The 16,979-nt window shown below is 31.5% G+C and overlaps 7 protein-coding genes across 7 annotated transcripts; 4 read left to right on the top strand and 3 right to left on the bottom strand.

Moving 5' to 3' along the window:
• Nucleotides 1-693: 693 nt before the first annotated feature.
• BRE1 (E3 ubiquitin-protein ligase BRE1) lies at nucleotides 694-2,700 on the top strand (the record flags this gene model as incomplete). Its single annotated transcript, XM_001646521.1, has 1 exon — nucleotides 694-2,700. A coding segment is annotated over one exon (2,007 nt), but the record flags the coding sequence as incomplete, so codon positions are not given.
• A 396-nt stretch (nucleotides 2,701-3,096) lies between these two features.
• On the top strand, nucleotides 3,097-4,137 carry DUS4 (tRNA dihydrouridine synthase; the record flags this gene model as incomplete). The annotated part of the gene is made up of 1 exon (XM_001646520.1): nucleotides 3,097-4,137. The coding sequence occupies one exon, from the start codon at nucleotides 3,097-3,099 to the stop codon at nucleotides 4,135-4,137; it is 1,041 nt and encodes a 346-aa protein (XP_001646570.1).
• Nucleotides 4,138-5,121: 984 nt separating this feature from the next.
• Nucleotides 5,122-6,071, bottom strand: Kpol_1055p68 (60S ribosomal protein eL31; the record flags this gene model as incomplete). Its single annotated transcript, XM_001646519.1, has 2 exons — nucleotides 5,122-5,406; nucleotides 6,015-6,071. 2 exons carry the CDS (start codon nucleotides 6,069-6,071, stop codon nucleotides 5,122-5,124), a joined length of 342 nt encoding a protein of 113 aa, XP_001646569.1.
• A 2,390-nt stretch (nucleotides 6,072-8,461) lies between these two features.
• RXT3 (Rxt3p) lies at nucleotides 8,462-9,412 on the top strand (the record flags this gene model as incomplete). Its single annotated transcript, XM_001646518.1, has 1 exon — nucleotides 8,462-9,412. The coding sequence occupies one exon, from the start codon at nucleotides 8,462-8,464 to the stop codon at nucleotides 9,410-9,412; it is 951 nt and encodes a 316-aa protein (XP_001646568.1).
• A 640-nt stretch (nucleotides 9,413-10,052) lies between these two features.
• BLS1 (Bls1p) lies at nucleotides 10,053-10,436 on the bottom strand (the record flags this gene model as incomplete). Its single annotated transcript, XM_001646517.1, has 1 exon — nucleotides 10,053-10,436. One exon carries the CDS (start codon nucleotides 10,434-10,436, stop codon nucleotides 10,053-10,055), a length of 384 nt encoding a protein of 127 aa, XP_001646567.1.
• A 336-nt stretch (nucleotides 10,437-10,772) lies between these two features.
• VAM6 (Vam6p) lies at nucleotides 10,773-13,886 on the top strand (the record flags this gene model as incomplete). The annotated part of the gene is made up of 1 exon (XM_001646516.1): nucleotides 10,773-13,886. One exon carries the CDS (start codon nucleotides 10,773-10,775, stop codon nucleotides 13,884-13,886), a length of 3,114 nt encoding a protein of 1,037 aa, XP_001646566.1.
• Nucleotides 13,887-13,914: 28 nt separating this feature from the next.
• UTP21 (rRNA-processing protein UTP21) lies at nucleotides 13,915-16,731 on the bottom strand (the record flags this gene model as incomplete). The annotated part of the gene is made up of 1 exon (XM_001646515.1): nucleotides 13,915-16,731. One exon carries the CDS (start codon nucleotides 16,729-16,731, stop codon nucleotides 13,915-13,917), a length of 2,817 nt encoding a protein of 938 aa, XP_001646565.1.
• Nucleotides 16,732-16,979: the final 248 nt, after the last annotated feature.

Genomic DNA, 16,979 nt, shown 5'->3' with positions numbered 1-16,979 from the left:
CTGCCTCCTTCGAAGCATATTCACATACTCATTTTTGTTTTATTTTTTTTACAATGTTGTCTTACAAATTTAGACTATATTTATTTACCGTTGTTTCATTTAGTTTTGGTGTAATTATTTTTTTTATCAAGGTTATATTTAATGTACTTTTTCAATATTGTTTTATCCTGTTTAATAATAAACGAGTTACTTTACTTCTTTCTCATTGCAATGCCTATATAAACATCTTAAAAAATCTTCCCATCCCATAGTCCCACCCCAGCTCATTACAAGCTCTGGGGGAAAGGTCTTATATTTATATAACTAGAGTATATAATGTATATCATCTTTGTTGGCGGTTATCCAATTTTATATTACAAATTTCATATTATCCCCGTTTCTTTTTCTGTGCAATCATTTCAACTAAATTACATATCATTATCCACGACTTTTGGTCTAATGAAATTTTATCATACAATTTTTTTCTATAATATTATAATTTAATGAATAACACGAATATAAAATATAATTTAACAGAATCTATTAGTTAATAAGAACATAAGGATTTATATATTAACTTTAATTTGTTGATTTACAGTACATCTAGGACTAGCAGTTCATTGAACAAGTAGAATCATTCCTTGATATTAGAGTACAGGTATTGGTTCGTTATAGCTTCTTTGATTTGGAGAGTTTCTTTGAAGGTGTTGATAGCTTGCGATGTCATCTGAGCCTGCTGCGAAGAAAATAAAGTTGGATTTGAGTGAACCAGATGAACCTCTCACTCGTAATGATGTCATCTATTTTCAGAAGGAGGCTTTATTTAGAAAGCTAAATCTTCAGAGAACCAATTTGGAATCTGTTAAGACTCAATATGAACTATCTAAAAAACAATGTAATGATATTTCTATAAAATTAGGTAATATAATGGCTTTAGTTGTAACATTAGCTAGATTTCTGATTGAATTATGTGAAACAGATGAGGAGAAAAAGGTCTGTGAACAAGTTTCTGAAGGCGATGAAACAATAATTTTGCAACAAAGTGATTCATTTATCAAATTGCTTACTAAATATAGTGGACTTAAAACAACAAATTCGATAGATACATCTGAGTTAGCAACGAACTTAAAGAACTGGGAAAAGGAGAAAACTTCTTTAATTAATGAAAATAAACAATTAGAAGAAGAAGTTGAAGCTTTGAAAGAATACTATCAAAAAGAAATTCGTAAATATGATAGAGAAGATTCTGCCACAGTAAATAGAATTTTTAGGAAAATAAAAGAAGAAAGTGAGGAAGAAAAGAAAAACGAGATTACATCAAACGATGAATCTAATGGTATGAAAAAGGAATCATCATCTGATATAAAAAAGGATAATAAAAGTACCGAAAATCTGGGAAATTTGGAAGATGCTCAACAGAAACTTGATACAGAGTTTAAAATTACAGATCTTCAATCTCAAATTGAAGTTTTAACTAATACAATTGGAAGTCTGAAAGATGTTAAATCAAATTATGAAAATGAAATCAAAAATTTAAAAACACAACTTGCTTTAAAAGTCAAAAACGAAGGCTCCCAAGAAGAGGTAAAAGGCTTAATAGAAAAAGTTAAACATTTGACAAATGAAAATCAAATATTAACAGAAACTAATGATGAATTTATGTCAAGATTTCAACAGTTAAATCACGACAAAGAAATTTATACTGGTAAATTGATGAAAGAATTTGAAACAGCCCAAGAAGCTTTGAAGAAGCATAATGGATCTCTAGAAAAGGATTTAGTTCGAATTAGAGCCACCCGTGATGATCTATTAGCGAAGATGGCTATATTAGAAGCCGCGAGATCGAAGTGTGATGTTGTCGAAGAATTACAAAGCGCATTAGATATAATGAAAAAACAATACGAAAACTTTGAGAAGAAGTCAACTGAAGGCTCACATACTTCTCAAGATGCATTAATGAAAGAATTACAAGATCTTGAATCTGCATTCAAAGAATTATCGAATTTGACAAACAAGAAATATTCTGAATATTTAAATAATGAATCAGTAATTTCGAAACTAACAGTTGAGAAAACAAAGGCTGATCAAAAATATTTTGCAGCTATGAGATCGAAGGATTCGATTTTGATAGAGAACAAAAATTTGTCTAAAAGTTTAAGCAAATCTAATGAGTTAATTTTACAATTGAAAGAATCAGAAAAGTTATTCCAACAAAAGATTGAGAATTTGACTAAGCAATTGGAGTTATCCCAAAATAATGAGTTAAGGTTGATCAATTCTAACAAGACTGAAACCATGAAAATCATAGAATTAAATTCTCAATTATCTAATTTCAAGAAATCTGCTCTACAAAATGAGGAACAGATTAATAAGGAGGTTTCAGAACTGATAGATCTAAAAAGTAAATTACAATCATATGAAACCGAAAATAAAACTTTGGTCCTAAAGGAACAGCATCTAGTGGATAAGTGTGACAAATTACAGAAATCATTGTTATCCGGGGGTGGTGATAGCAGTACTCTTGCTGAAGAGTTAGAAAATTTCCGTAGTTTGGTGTATTGTTCATTGTGTTCCAAAAACTGGAAGAGCACTGCAATCAAGACATGTGGACATGTATTCTGTGATAACTGTTGCAAGGGTAGATTAGCATCCAGAATGAGAAAGTGTCCTACATGTAATAAAGCATTTAGCTCAAATGATTTATTATCTGTACATTTATGAGCATTTATACTGCCATATCATAATCATATGGTATTAATGGGGGGTTTCAATGACTTTAAAATATATATACATCATATACCATTAGTTTGTATCAATATTAAATAAGAATAATTTCATGATAATTTTATTTATCTTACTTTCTACGGATAATTGTTAAAGGTCATCGCAAAAGAAATATATTTAACAACTATCTGAAAAATTAATTAAATGATTATTTAATATGTGTATTTATATTCATATGTTTTCGAACTTGATTAAGTGATATTAGAGGCTTTAATAAAGATCAGCCAAATTAATAGACTAACAAGATTTTTATTTGGAACTATTTTGTGGAGTAGTACCTTTAGTATTGCAATTATTGATGAGATTAATTTAAGTGCTCCAAATAAAGAAACAATGAAAATATCAGTACCGAAACCTAAAACGCTAACTAATGAGAACGATCCATTATATATTATAAAAACAAGAAAGAAGACTCATAATAGAGCTGCTACGATTGCAGGTCCAATGGTGCGTTACTCCAAACTACCATTTCGTCAAGTTTGTAGAGATTATGATGTCGATATTGTATATACCCCGATGATATTAGCAAGAGAGTTTGTACGTAATGGACACGCACGTCTAGCAGACTTCACAACATGTTCCACTGATTCTCCCTTAATTGTGCAAGTTGGAGTAAATAATGTTGCAGATCTGTTAAAATTTGTTGAGATGGTCTCACCTTATTGTGATGGTATTGGTATAAATTGTGGATGTCCTATAAAAGAACAAATCAGAGAAGGTATAGGTTGTGCATTAATATATAATCCTGAACTATTGGCATCTATGGTATCTGCAGTTAAACAAAAATATGGAGATAAAGTAAGATTAGAAACTAAGATCAGAATCCACGACGATTTAGAACAAACTGTCGAATTGTGTAACAAAGTTTGTGACGCTGGTGTGGATTGGATTACAATTCATGGTAGAACAAGAACAACTAGATCATCTCAACCGGTGAATCTTGATGCAATTAAATATATTATATCACAAATAAAAGGTAGAAATGTACCAGTTGTCGCCAATGGAGATTGTTTCGTGGAGACAGATTTGGCCAAGATAAGCGAATGTACAGGCGCTGATGGTGTAATGGCAGTTAGAGGATTACTAGCAAACCCTGCATTATTTGCAAAATATGATGTCTGTCCTTGGGGCTGTCTAGAAAAGTTCTGGTATTGGGCAATGGAATTTAGTACTTTACCATTTCAACTTCTACAGCATCATCTTTTCTGCATGCTAGAAAATATGCAATTGCAAAAACCTCTATTAAAAGAAATGATGACACTAAAGAATACTGTTCAATTAATTGACTGGTTTGACAAAAATTTTATATTTAAAAGACATAATGATGAAGGTTTTGGTGTAACTGTAGATATCCCTTATAGAAATCAAGCATAAATAGCATTAATAATTATTACGAATATAAATAATAAAAAATTTATTTGAATCATCGTCATGTTAATAAAATATATCATTATATCATTATATTGGTGAATGTTAAACTTTATGACAATGGACTACAGTGACACTATGCCCTATGATGTATATACTTCTATATTTTACATCCGGGTAATATGTATTAAGAAAAGTGAAAAATTTATTGTGACGAATATTTTTTTAAAGTATAAAAAAGCAGTTAACAAAATATCTTTACATCTAAATACCACTTTATGTAAATATTTAAATTTGTTTACCATTTTTTAGCTACCAGATTGAGATCCGGGCTATAGCATACTCAATCAATGTGGACTGAACAATGTTTAATGGAATTGTCAGTGAGTGCTCCAACTTCAAATCTCATCTTTTATTGTGAGGACACATAAAGTGAAGATTATTAATGTAAAAAATATAGTATTGAATAAACTTTAAAGCAATCAACCATTGTATTATGTGATGATATTTTCTTTTTTTTCGTTGGTCTAATGAGAACAGAAATCCTCCAAAGGGATTTTTAAGACCATCCTACAATTGTCTCGATGATTGTATTTTTCACCATTATTGAAGCTATTTAGTTAATGTCGTTTTGATATTACTTTTTAGAGTTGATAGTAACTCGAAAGAATTGGGAGTCTTTTAATGTAATGAGTGGCCAACAACCTTTTTGTCATAGTTACACTGATATATAATACAAGATGCTTTATTTGTTCTAATTTTCATGATATTATTTTCTTGATAGATAATTTATTTTCTTGCTTTTGAGCTTGCTACTTTACGTTTTCCCAGCTAGACTGGAAGATTTGTTAAGAAGACTAAACTGTTCTGAAGATATTTTGGGGATGGTGCTTGGAACATTTGGATGTTTTATAAAAATGTTGTATTATTTTGAAATTGATTATAAAGAGTACACTAAAATTTATTTGGATATTTAACCTAAACTAAAATTTAAGCATCTTCTTCAACAACGGTAGTTTGTAAACCTTTGACGGAAGCAACGAAGACTGGTTCGACGTAAGAGAACAATGGGTTCTTAGCATCTTCTTCTTCGGTTCTTCTTCTAGAGATTCTCAATCTCATTCTCAATGGAACACCCTTGATACCTCTTTTCCAGATTTCTTGGTTTAATTCTGGAGCCAAACGGACATCTTCAGTACCCATGTGTAACTTGGCGAACTTCTTGATTTCCTTGACAGCTCTTGGAGCTCTCTTCTTGAAAGTGACACCGTGCAACTACATTAAAATCATTTAAGATAAAATAAAATATTGTTAGTAAAATTGTTGAAACTGGAGCATTTAACAAACCATAAAAATAAAAATAAAGAATATTAATTTCCCATTGTGTTCTTAACTGTTACGCCATCGATCGTAAAAATAGATGAACATAGATAGACACATATAGATTTTTAAAGTTCTTCGATATCATATTGATTGGTTGATCTTTCAAAATCTGAGTACCTATCTATTTATCCATCTATCATTAAATCATCTTCAATATTTCTGTCAACTCTGTAATATATCATTCTTCATTTAAGAGCAGAAATCTCTGCACAATATTTTTTTAATCTATTCTTCTTACTCAAAAAACTTTTGGATGGAACTATGTTGGATTCTGTATTTTTAAATAGTAATGATATTAAAATCCCATTATATTTGAAGTGGTGATGCAATTAGGTTTGGTACTCTCCTTTCTTAGTTTATTAAATCCGATGGTGGTACTTTGGTATAATTTCAATAGAAACAATGGTCATAAGATATTCCACATTTCATTTTATTGGTTGTTCAGTTGTCTTGGAACTATCATGGTATAGTGATCATAAACGCAATGAAAAATAACATACTCTTTTATGCAAGTTAATGGTGTATTCACGAGAAACAACGTCTTTTAAACCGGCCATTTTTCTTGTTAGACTGAGTGCTGACTGTTTTAAAAACCAAGATAGTCAAACAAGATAGCTGAATAATTACTTCATAAACTTAAATAACGATACCTACATGAACAAATATATGTTTTTTAACAAGCATTGATTGAAATTGAAGGTCAGAGCTCTCAGAGAAAGAAGTTGTGTCAATAGAGACGAGAGGATCGAGGGAAAGAGATAGTGTATATAGCATCATAGCATCATAGCATCTGTTAGTTGCATTACTAGAGGTCATTGATGGATTGGTATTGGTATTGGTTTTACATTTGGTTTGTGCTCAGAGTATAATTGAAATGACGATGGTGAAGAGAAGAGAAGAGAAGAGAAGAAGGAGAGCTAGAGTGGTATACCATATAGTGTGAGTATTCCAACCATAATGAGGATATCGTAGTATATAGTAGAGTATAGTATACTATGGTATAGCATATTGTAAGGCAGGAAGCGATAGTAAGTGAAGGTTTAGGTTACAAGATAATGAAAAAGGTCTCCTCCACTGCAGGTTCTCTGAATTGTCATCAAGATTAGTTTGGTTGGTGATGGTACAATTGTGTGTCCGTCGATGAATGAGTGAAGAGGTTTGAATTGATACAAAGTAGATTGAATGGGAAGGTTATCGATTTGACCCGTGAACAGTTATGGTTGAGTTGAGATTGAATACTAATTAATGTAAAGTGGAAGTGAAAATGAGTTTTTACAGACTGGAACATTGTTATTGATTTGGGTTTGGTAGAGGGAACCGATTGAAGCTAGACAGAAGACAGAGTGCTAGTTGCTGCCTAAAAGCAAGATGTGTTGGCGAGGGGGCGGGAGAAAACTAGACAGAACGTATTAGATACTCTTTCTACAATTTCTTGCAAGACATTGGGGGGGGGGGGGAAGAGCTAACGATTAGAAAAGGAATGCCCAAACTGTTGAGGAACACAAATACAAAACTATACCACCACCATCTGGACAAGCGGACACGAAAACCGAGAAAGCCATACCATATACCACCCTGCTATCCTATGCCGCGTGTATCAATATCAACTTCATTTCTGGACATTTTGAAATTGCAGTTGCAGTTGCAGTTGCTATTGGATAAAATGTACTGGTGTAACAGATAATGTTCAGATGCAACAGTCACTTACTATCCTCGTCCGGCGTTACTTCCCAGCACTATAAAAAAAACTAAAAATATAGTAGACAATAAATATCTACCAGCTGTGTAACCGTTAGCCTTCCTCCCCTCACAAATTCGCGGACCGTTTCCGTTTAATTTATTGAACAAACATAAAAATATTTAAAATAAGCATCCAAATCGATGCTGCTACGCGCACTGCTCTCAACAAATGCGAACCGACTTGACTTTCTTTTTATCTTTTATTTTTTTTTTGTTTTTGGCCTTTTCGAAAAAACGGTCGTCGGTCTGGGTCTCTCTTTCTTCGCGCGTTTCTCCGTGTTATGCTAGCTAACTACCTATCCAAATGTTAAAAAAACAACAACACCGAACTAGAAATAGAAAAAGAAAAAGAAAAAGAAAAGACCCAAGAAACTCAGACATAAACACAAATACATTCTTGTTACGATGGTTGTCGTACTGGCGCTTCTCTGGAAAAAAAAAAGGGAAAACGATATATCTCTACCTTTATACATAGATAAACATCCACCGAACAAGAAGAATAGAGCGGAAAAAAAAAAGAAGAAGATGATGAAAACTTGTCTTCGAAACTGCAATTTCACATTTTTAAACGCTGATTGATTGCTTGACTGTTGGACTGCTTGATTCATTCATATTTCCTATCTATCAATCTTATTCATCGATAGATCGGTCTAGCACTCGACATACAGTTTTCTTATTTATCAATTATTAGTAGCGTTTCAATCAGGACCCTATCTTATTCTATCTGTGTTTTTTATTTTATTTAATTTTATTTCATTGATAGACATTTTATATATACTCACACTCACACTCACACTCACACTCACACATATATCTAGCTGTCCTTAATTTAACTTCAATCTAGTTATTACCATTAATTTTTCAGCCAGCTTCTTAATAGGTATACCTATCTACCACCCCTTTTTCACTATATTTACCTATTGTTCTTACCTTTTTATTATATTCGAAAGGGGATTAGATACTGAAGCTATCTTACTGAATTACTGATTCAACAGTGTATGTCATCACAGTTGGTTTTAATAATAAATATTTATTATCGTGAATTGTTTGTGTTTTGATTCAATCAGAATTGTGTTTTTTTTTCATATCTTTTTTTTCATAACGTTTATCACATCGTTATTGTGTTTCTTATAACTTTTTCTAAGTTGTACTCCTTATCTACCTCTCTCTGACCCAAAATAATTATATACCAGCGCAATCTATTACAATGACAATATACAGTGCTGATGAGGTCTATAGGCAAAACCAATCCCAAATTTATAACCTGCAAGAGACTATTTTGAATTCAAATAAAACTGCACATATGCAACAACTGAAAAATAAGAGTAATGCAGTTACAAAGGAAAATAACACAAAAAGAAGTAGCATGAACTATTCTATTGTCGATTCAACCTCTGTTTTGAAATTCGTAGAGGGAAATTATTCAAGTCAAAGAAAAAATTTAGGTCATTTATGCTATGACCCATTCAAAACAGGCCATTTCCAAAAAAATATTCATAATTTTATAGAATTACCATACCCTTACAATCACCAAGATTTATCTTTGCCAAAACCTTTCCTACCGGAATTAGGTAACGATTCAATAAATTCTTTAATTACAATTAAGATTTCTTATGAAGATTTATGTCTGAATGAAAATTCAATACAGGAAAGGCCAAGGTTTTTAAACAATGAAATTTGGGGGTGTCAGATTTATTCAGACGATTCAGATCCAGTTCTAGCTTTGAGACATTGTGGGTTCCTTGCAGGACATTTTCCAAATAGTAATAATATTCACAATAACAGTAATAACGTTAACAGCATAGCCAAAAGAACGCCAGGAAATTTATCAAATAATGATAGCGTACATGGTATACTACCGCCGGATGATACTCCATTCGATATAGAACTAACAATTATCATGTTGCCTTGTCTACAATATTATCCAAGTGTGTCCCAATATGGTATTAATTCCCGCCAATGGGGTAGCCCAAACGAAATATTAATGAATAATCAAGAACAGGATGATTCCTTCTTTAATTTTCAATCACAGATTACCGCTCCCCATGATGGTCTGAGTTATGCAATTTACGATATTAATGTCATTACAAGAGACGTTACAACAAAAAATATTAATTCTTCCCCTGACAATGTAGACAATTTGAAAACTAATTGGTAATGACTTAGCATTTAATGATAATACATTTTTTAAAGAACATTAGATAGTATAAAAACTTAAGACGATTTCAAATATAATGATTCGCTAATCCATTTCAAAAACGAATATTGAATGCATAACATTTCAATAGCAAGTGTTCTCGTGTTGTAATCATGTATATGCTTATATTTAAGTTAATCTAATTGTAATGAAAGGAATCTAGTGTTCTTAATGATACTCCAACGAATACAAATCTGTAGCAATAGTTCAATTTAATGCAAAAAAAAAATTCAAGAACCCTATTTGAATAGTTCAATAAAATCCACGTAATTGCAGGACATCAGAGATTGCAATGCTATTGCACAAGTCTCCGCAGTTCATGTAATACATATGTATCTATATATTCTACTAATAGTTTCACATCAAATAAATTCTGGGTCATCGAGATCAATGTAATAGAAGTTTAAGATGACATTCGTGACTAAAAAATGTATGTTTACTCTAGTAAATGAAGAAATATCACCCAATATTTTCCTACTAACGTCATTGCTTCCTTTTCATTATTTTTCATATTTTGAGATTACATATAATATGTCTCTAATAAATATCAAAATCATTTCCAAACCTAAGGTAATAACTAAATAATAATTATTCTCAGAATTTACTTATCCAACAATTTATCCTTTGAACTATTCTTCGTTTTATTACAACCACCATGATTTGTATTATGTGAATTTTTATTTTCAATAATATATTGTAAAGTACTCTCTAAAACTCTTATATCCCTATCTACAAATGCAGTTTCATTTTGTAAATTACGATCTTTACCAACGATATCATTGTATTTAACATATAAATTATTCATAGGTATTAAACACTGATCTTTAAATTTCTTATCATGCATAGTTAATAGACTACGTAACTGCTTCTTTTCAATATATTCATTGTTATCTTCAATTTCCTTTAATGCTTTAGAGACCTCTGTTTCATCATTACTTTTAACAATCTTATTCAACAAAGATTCTAGCTCTGACTTACTAGACATTGTAAAACGTACACAGGCACAGTTGACCCTCCAATTAGTCTTCTATGTTCTTAACTTGCAGCACTAATCTAATCAATCTCATCCTTTTCCAAAAGGACCTTTGTATTTATATCAATTCTAATTAATTTAAAGCTTTGTTATAAAACGGAATTATAAAAAGGCATCACTTAAATTTAGGTACTGTGAACTACTTTTAGATAATTATAATTGGATGGTTAGGAGCAATAACAGATCAGTCGTTGAAGAAGGGTGCTTGATATTTTGTTCAATTGAAGTCATTAGTGGTTGTAGTGGTGTTAGTATCTTTAATTTTTAATTTTTGAGTATTTTGTAGTGATGTTGACCAAGAAACTGATTGATGTTGTTGACACAGAACATATAACTGCAATACTGCCTATTCCCAAGGTTCAAAAACTAATAGTGGCGACTAAGAGTAATGATGTGCATGTCTATTATCGTGACACTGTCAAATATAAACATTTTCAAACGTATCCTAATTTGTTGAAATCTTTACATACTGAAGAATCCACTATACATGAGTTTTATTATTCTCATGAATTATTAACAGTATTTGCTAAATGTGAGAAGTCAATTATACTGTTGAATAGTACTAATATTTCTCAATATGATAAAATAGTAGATAAAAGAGGCATTGGTAAATGTTGGGTTTTTGAATTGCCATTAGCAGGTAAGGATGAGTCGATGACAATTTTAATTTATTGTACGAAAACTGCATCCAAATTAAGAATGTTTATATGGCATGGAAGATCATATACTGATATGTCAGAGACTTCTCTTTCAGGAAAATCTGAACCTATTTTATCTATGGAGCCTTCAAAAGATGGTATATTCTTAGTCACCAAATTAGGGGTATATTTTTGGAAGTTTAAATCTTTGAACTTAACAAGAATAGATAAAGTAGTTAAAAAAACCAATAATAGCAATTTAGTTTCTTTAATTATTGCATTAGAATCAATTGGAAATAAGTCAGACGCTAGCACCGATTCTCTTACTGATGAACTAATGTCATTAAAATCAGTATCTACTGTAACCAAGACTTCTGGGTTTAAAGGTTTCTGGAATAAAAAGTTAAATGCTAATAATTCAAATCTAAAACAATCAAGATATCTATATAAAAAGCGTAATAATGTCTATCCTTCACTAATTGATGGCACAACTGGATATTCATTTGATATAGAAATTTCACCACAAGGAGAGCCATATTTAATAGCAACAGAAATTGATCAATTAATTGACTTTAACAGTAACTTCCCGAACATAATTTATAACATTGCAGACACAATTATTCTGAGTAACTCTGAACATATAAGACTTGTCGACTCGGAGACAGGTTTTTCATTTCTCTCCCTTCATATTCCGGAAGGTATTAAAAGAGTTCATATTTTAGATGAACCTTACTTAATTGTTTGGACTGAAGAAGATAAAATAAAATTATATCACTATCAAGTAGATGATAGCTATGAGCATGAATTTGATGAAGACGAGGAGTTGCTAAATTATGTCAATCAAGAATCAGAATTTTGCCGCCTATGGAGAAAAGTCACATTTTATACATATTTTTTAAGTTGTCCTTATTCATTAGAACTATGTTCATCATCTAATCCAGAAAGATCTCTTGATTTGTGTGCAATGAAATTAAGAGATTTGACAGTGATGTTTTGTTTACAAATCTACAATAGATATCAACAATGCTTGTTGCAACTCATTCACCAAAATTGCAATGAATCAAAATACAAAAAAATTGAAAAAAATATAGTTGAGAATATATTTAGCAAGTTCATATTGTTCTGGGCTCCACCTCAACTGATTATCTCTAATACATTTCCAAAAAGAATTTCAAACTATGTAGAAGAATACGGTAATAAATCACATAGTTATCTCCCAATGCTTCATGATAAAGAAAGAGATAATGATGTTAAAAAAGAATATCTGACTCAATGGTATTTGCCATATTTAACTGACATTAGACGTCATATAAAAAATCTATTGAGTCCAACAACGGATAGTAAAATTAAATGGAATTTTATGGGAAGGAGTATTTCACAGAATTTAGAATTCTTTTTAGTTAACGATCATGATGAAATGGATACTGCTACATTATTGAAACTGATTGATACAACCCTATTTGTTGTTTACCTGTACTATCAACCTACCTTATTAGCTCCATTTTTGAGGGTTGAGAATTTTTGTGATTTTGACCTGGTCGCCAAAGAGCTGGAAAACCATCAATTATATCAAGAGCTTCTTGATTTTTATTTCACCAAAGGTGAACATGTTAGTGCACTTACTTTACTTAAGAAATTGTATGAAACTAGTGTAAGCGCAGAAGATCAGGAACTGACATCAGGTATTAAGGTTCTAATAATACGATACATTAAAAAGCTGTCAAACGATAACTTAGATTTGATTTTTGAAACATGTAATTGGCTTTTAGGTGTCTTTCAAGATAAAGATGGGATATTATTGGAAATTTTTCTAGATGATTCCCAAATAGCAAAGTTTCGCGACCACATTAAAGTATATGATTATTTAAAGGCTATTCGAGAGGTCATCGCAATAGAATATTTGGAATTTATTATTGCAACTTTTGAAGTTGATTCACCACGGTGTTACAAAATATTAATTGAGAAATATCTCAAGAAAATTGATGAACAAACGGTGAGAACAAAATTAAGATCAATTTTAGATACAACAACGACTTATGACGCTGAAGATATTCTACATTTAATTGAAAATAAAATGAATTCCAGTGATCCTTCTAATGAAGATTTCATTTTTTTGCAAGGTCTTCTTCCATTTGTATACAGAATGTTGGGAAGACATGAAGAAGCTGTTGACATATTATTTAATTCGCTATCAGATTATGCATCCGCTTCAAGCTACTGTAATGGTATCTACGTTATGAATAGAGAGATTGGAGAAGATCTTTTACTATATTTTCTAAAACTTCTTATAAAAGATGATTCGGCTACAAAATCCACTTATTTATTCCACTTTATTAAAGAATATTACTCAAAGATAGATACTGTAAAACTTCTAAAATTAATCCCAAAGAATAAAAAATTAAAGGAATTGAAAGAGCTTATAATTCGATCTGTTATCACGACTAAAATAACAAAAGAAGAAGAAAATATGACTAGAAATTTACTACAAGTCGAATTGATTGGAACCACTCACGAGTTGAATCAAGAATTGTCTAATTCGGTATCGTTGCAGCAGAACTCAATTTGTCCAATTTGTGGAAAGAATTTCCCGGTGTTTACAACTGATTCAGTTTTATGGTTTACTATAGATGGTCAGAACCGAGTAGTACATTATAATTGTGGGAAATCTCTCCAAAGTAACGTCAAGAAACAACCTACAGCAGATAAAATGCAGTTGACTGTATTATCATATAACACCCAAGTAGCTAAAACTAATGATATTTAATGATTTTTAATAAAAACTATGTAATTATTTAGATAGTAGATACGAAATTGACGACTTCTGAACAAAATTTAACTAAGTGGTCTAATTTCTCATTTCCATTATGAATAGAGTCCCAAGAATGTAATGCGACAGCTAATTTTGGATCCGTATTATTCATATGAATGACATCACCATGTGCCTTGAATAATAAACTCATAAATGCTTCATATAATTCGAAGTTATTATTCGTTTTTAAGCCACTCGTTAAAGCATTAATGAACCATACTATTTCATCAAATGGTTTGAATGAATCAAGAGATCTTATTTCTAAATCAACATTTGCTGGCGATAGTTTGACCAAATTTTCCAAGAATTCAGAATAATCGTCTCTTTTAACACCTTCGCGTAATAATTTCGTAAATTTTGATTCAAATCCCACACGACCAGATGGTTTGAATTTATTCAATCTATTTTCAGCTTCGATTCTTTCCTTGTTTAATTCCTGTTCAACTAATTCATCCTTCGATGGTTCTTTTAATGTACCCTCTCTTCCTGATGCTTCGTCACCAACTTTTTCACCAGTCAAACTCAAGAAAAATGGGGTCTTTTCAGGTTTCTTTGGTGCTTCTGTTGGTTTTGAACGATTTCTGATTACATCAAGATTCAATAGAGTATTCATCTTGTTTCTTGGACCGACAGAAAATGTTTTTAATTTTTTGTCAATTTGAGAAACCGAATCGTATCCAAGGAATTCTTCTTCATGATCTGAAGTTATATTATCGTCAAAGGCACCTTCCAACATAGTAGCATTACCAGTGCTTGAATTATTTGGCAACATTACTTTGACAAATTCTTCCTCTGGTATCATTCTTGTAGATATAGCTTTGAATTGACCTTTGTTAGTCCATGCACAAATACCATTACCCGAAACGTGCGATGTCATTAAATAATCACCTTTTGGTGAAAATTTCACATTTGTAGCAACAGTTTCTAATCTTAAACCATCAATACAACCACCAGTCGGCAAGTCCCAGGTTCTCATGGTAGCATCTAAAGATGCACTGACAATCCAACGACCATCTGGTGAAAAATCTAAACTTGTAATTCTGTTTGAATGGCCCCATAACTGTCTGACAATTTTTTGAGTGACAACATCTATTATAACAATTGAGAAATCATCAAGAGATAATGCAACTAAATCAGTGGTTCTATGGTAAACCATAGATGTTATTGGTGCATCAAGTGTAAGTTTTCCCAGTAAGGTAGATTTGTTAAAGTCATAAAAACCAACGATTCCGTCCAAACCACAAGATACCATTTTCCTATTCATACCATCTAATGCAATACCTGTTACCGCTTTCTTATGCATTTTATATTTTCTGCGTACCAAACCACTTTGCATATTGTAAACGACAATGCTACCATTTGAAGAACCAACAAAACCAAAATTACCACATTGTGAGATTGCAACAGATTTTACGAAACCATCATCAGTGGTATCAAAAGTCCATCTCCCAACTCTTTTACTTCTAAGATCCCAAGTACGTGCAAATTTCTCATCCTTATGAGCAGTGATAACATTTTCCCATTCGCCGACTCTGGCATTCTCTATGGCCATTGCTATAATTTCAGGAAACTTTTCCTTTATGGTACTACCGCCAATTCTATCGCCATTCTTCTTCTTGTGCATTCTTTGAGATAGTTCTTGTGATTGAGAATCTTTTCTTAATGAAAATGCCCATAAAGATTTATCTCTAGATGCTGACAATATAAAGTGAGAATCAGAATCGGCAAATAAAATACTAGATGGAGGTTGAGAATGACCACCTCTTGAACGTAAAAATCTTGGAGGTTGTACAACAGATTCAGAATTTTCTTGTGATAATGAAGGATCGAAGACATATTCTTTTAAAGAATTGTCACCACCAGATGTCACAATTATAGGTTGGCCGTTTAAGAACATGGCTTTGCTGACACCTCCAAAGGATTCCTTATGAATATTCTTCAATACATGAATACGTGAACGACGATTCAAGTCATAAAATATTATATCACCATTGGTGGCACCAACACAGATATGAGGTGAGCCATCAGTCCTGAAAGAAATTGTTGATATTCTCAACTCATTAAATTTAATGGTAAAAATCTTCTTACCCTTTCTTAAGTTATATAAAATAACTTCACCTTCAACTGTACCTAATGCCAATATATCTAAGGCAGGAGCAGCAGCTACAGTAGTAATTTGGTTCGGAGATTCTTCAGAAGTGTAAATAATTTTACCAGTTCTAACATTAAAAAGTATTAAATTTGACTTTGTAACGACCACTACTTTATTCAAATAAGTGGGTAAATGAATGATAGAAACGATGTCACCACCTTGAAGCTCAGTAATTTCAAATTTTGTATAAAATGAAGTAGCAAATTTATCAGTAGATGCCTTCTTCTTGAAAACATGAACCACATTATCGTCAGTAGATGTACATAGATAATCACCAAAAACGCATAAACTAGTAATAGTTGCATTTGTATCTAAAGTAATTAAATGTTCCTCAATACCTCTTCTATAAATACCAATTTTGTTACCAAAGGCAGCAAAAACATAATGGAAATGAGTGGCCAAGGCAACTATTGGTGAATCAGTTTCTTTCTCAGATATAAACAATAAATGTAGATTATTAGCATCATAGATTTGGAAAGATTTCCCAACAGAGGTAACAATATAGAAAGTTGAACCCAAGGTGCCTACTTCAAATGGAACTTTATTGATAACATTACCAATTACCCTAAAAGGAGCAAACACTTTGGAGCCCCTGACTGAAACTTGGCTGGAATTTTCAATTTTTCTCTTCTTCTTAATTTCCTCCATGGTTTAAGCAAAATTAAGAATAAAAATTTTAAAATTGATAGCTTATTAGTTTCGTTCTTAGAGCAGTCCACAATAAATTAAACACTAATACACTAATTCAATTATAATAAACCTAGAGATATCTCTTAGATTGGTCAATGATACCTCTTTACCTGTATAAAAATCAGAAATTAATCTTAATATATCACCATCGATATTTCATCTCATCTCATCTCATCTCATCTCGAAATGTCTTCAAATTTTTCAAT

This window comes from Vanderwaltozyma polyspora, genomic scaffold (assembly GCF_000150035.1).
Source record: "Vanderwaltozyma polyspora DSM 70294 KpolScaffold1055 genomic scaffold, whole genome shotgun sequence".
Lineage (NCBI taxonomy): Eukaryota > Fungi > Ascomycota > Saccharomycetes > Saccharomycetales > Saccharomycetaceae > Vanderwaltozyma > Vanderwaltozyma polyspora.
The sequence above is the reverse complement of the archived record's forward strand: the minus strand, read 5'-3'. Positions and strand labels throughout refer to the sequence as shown.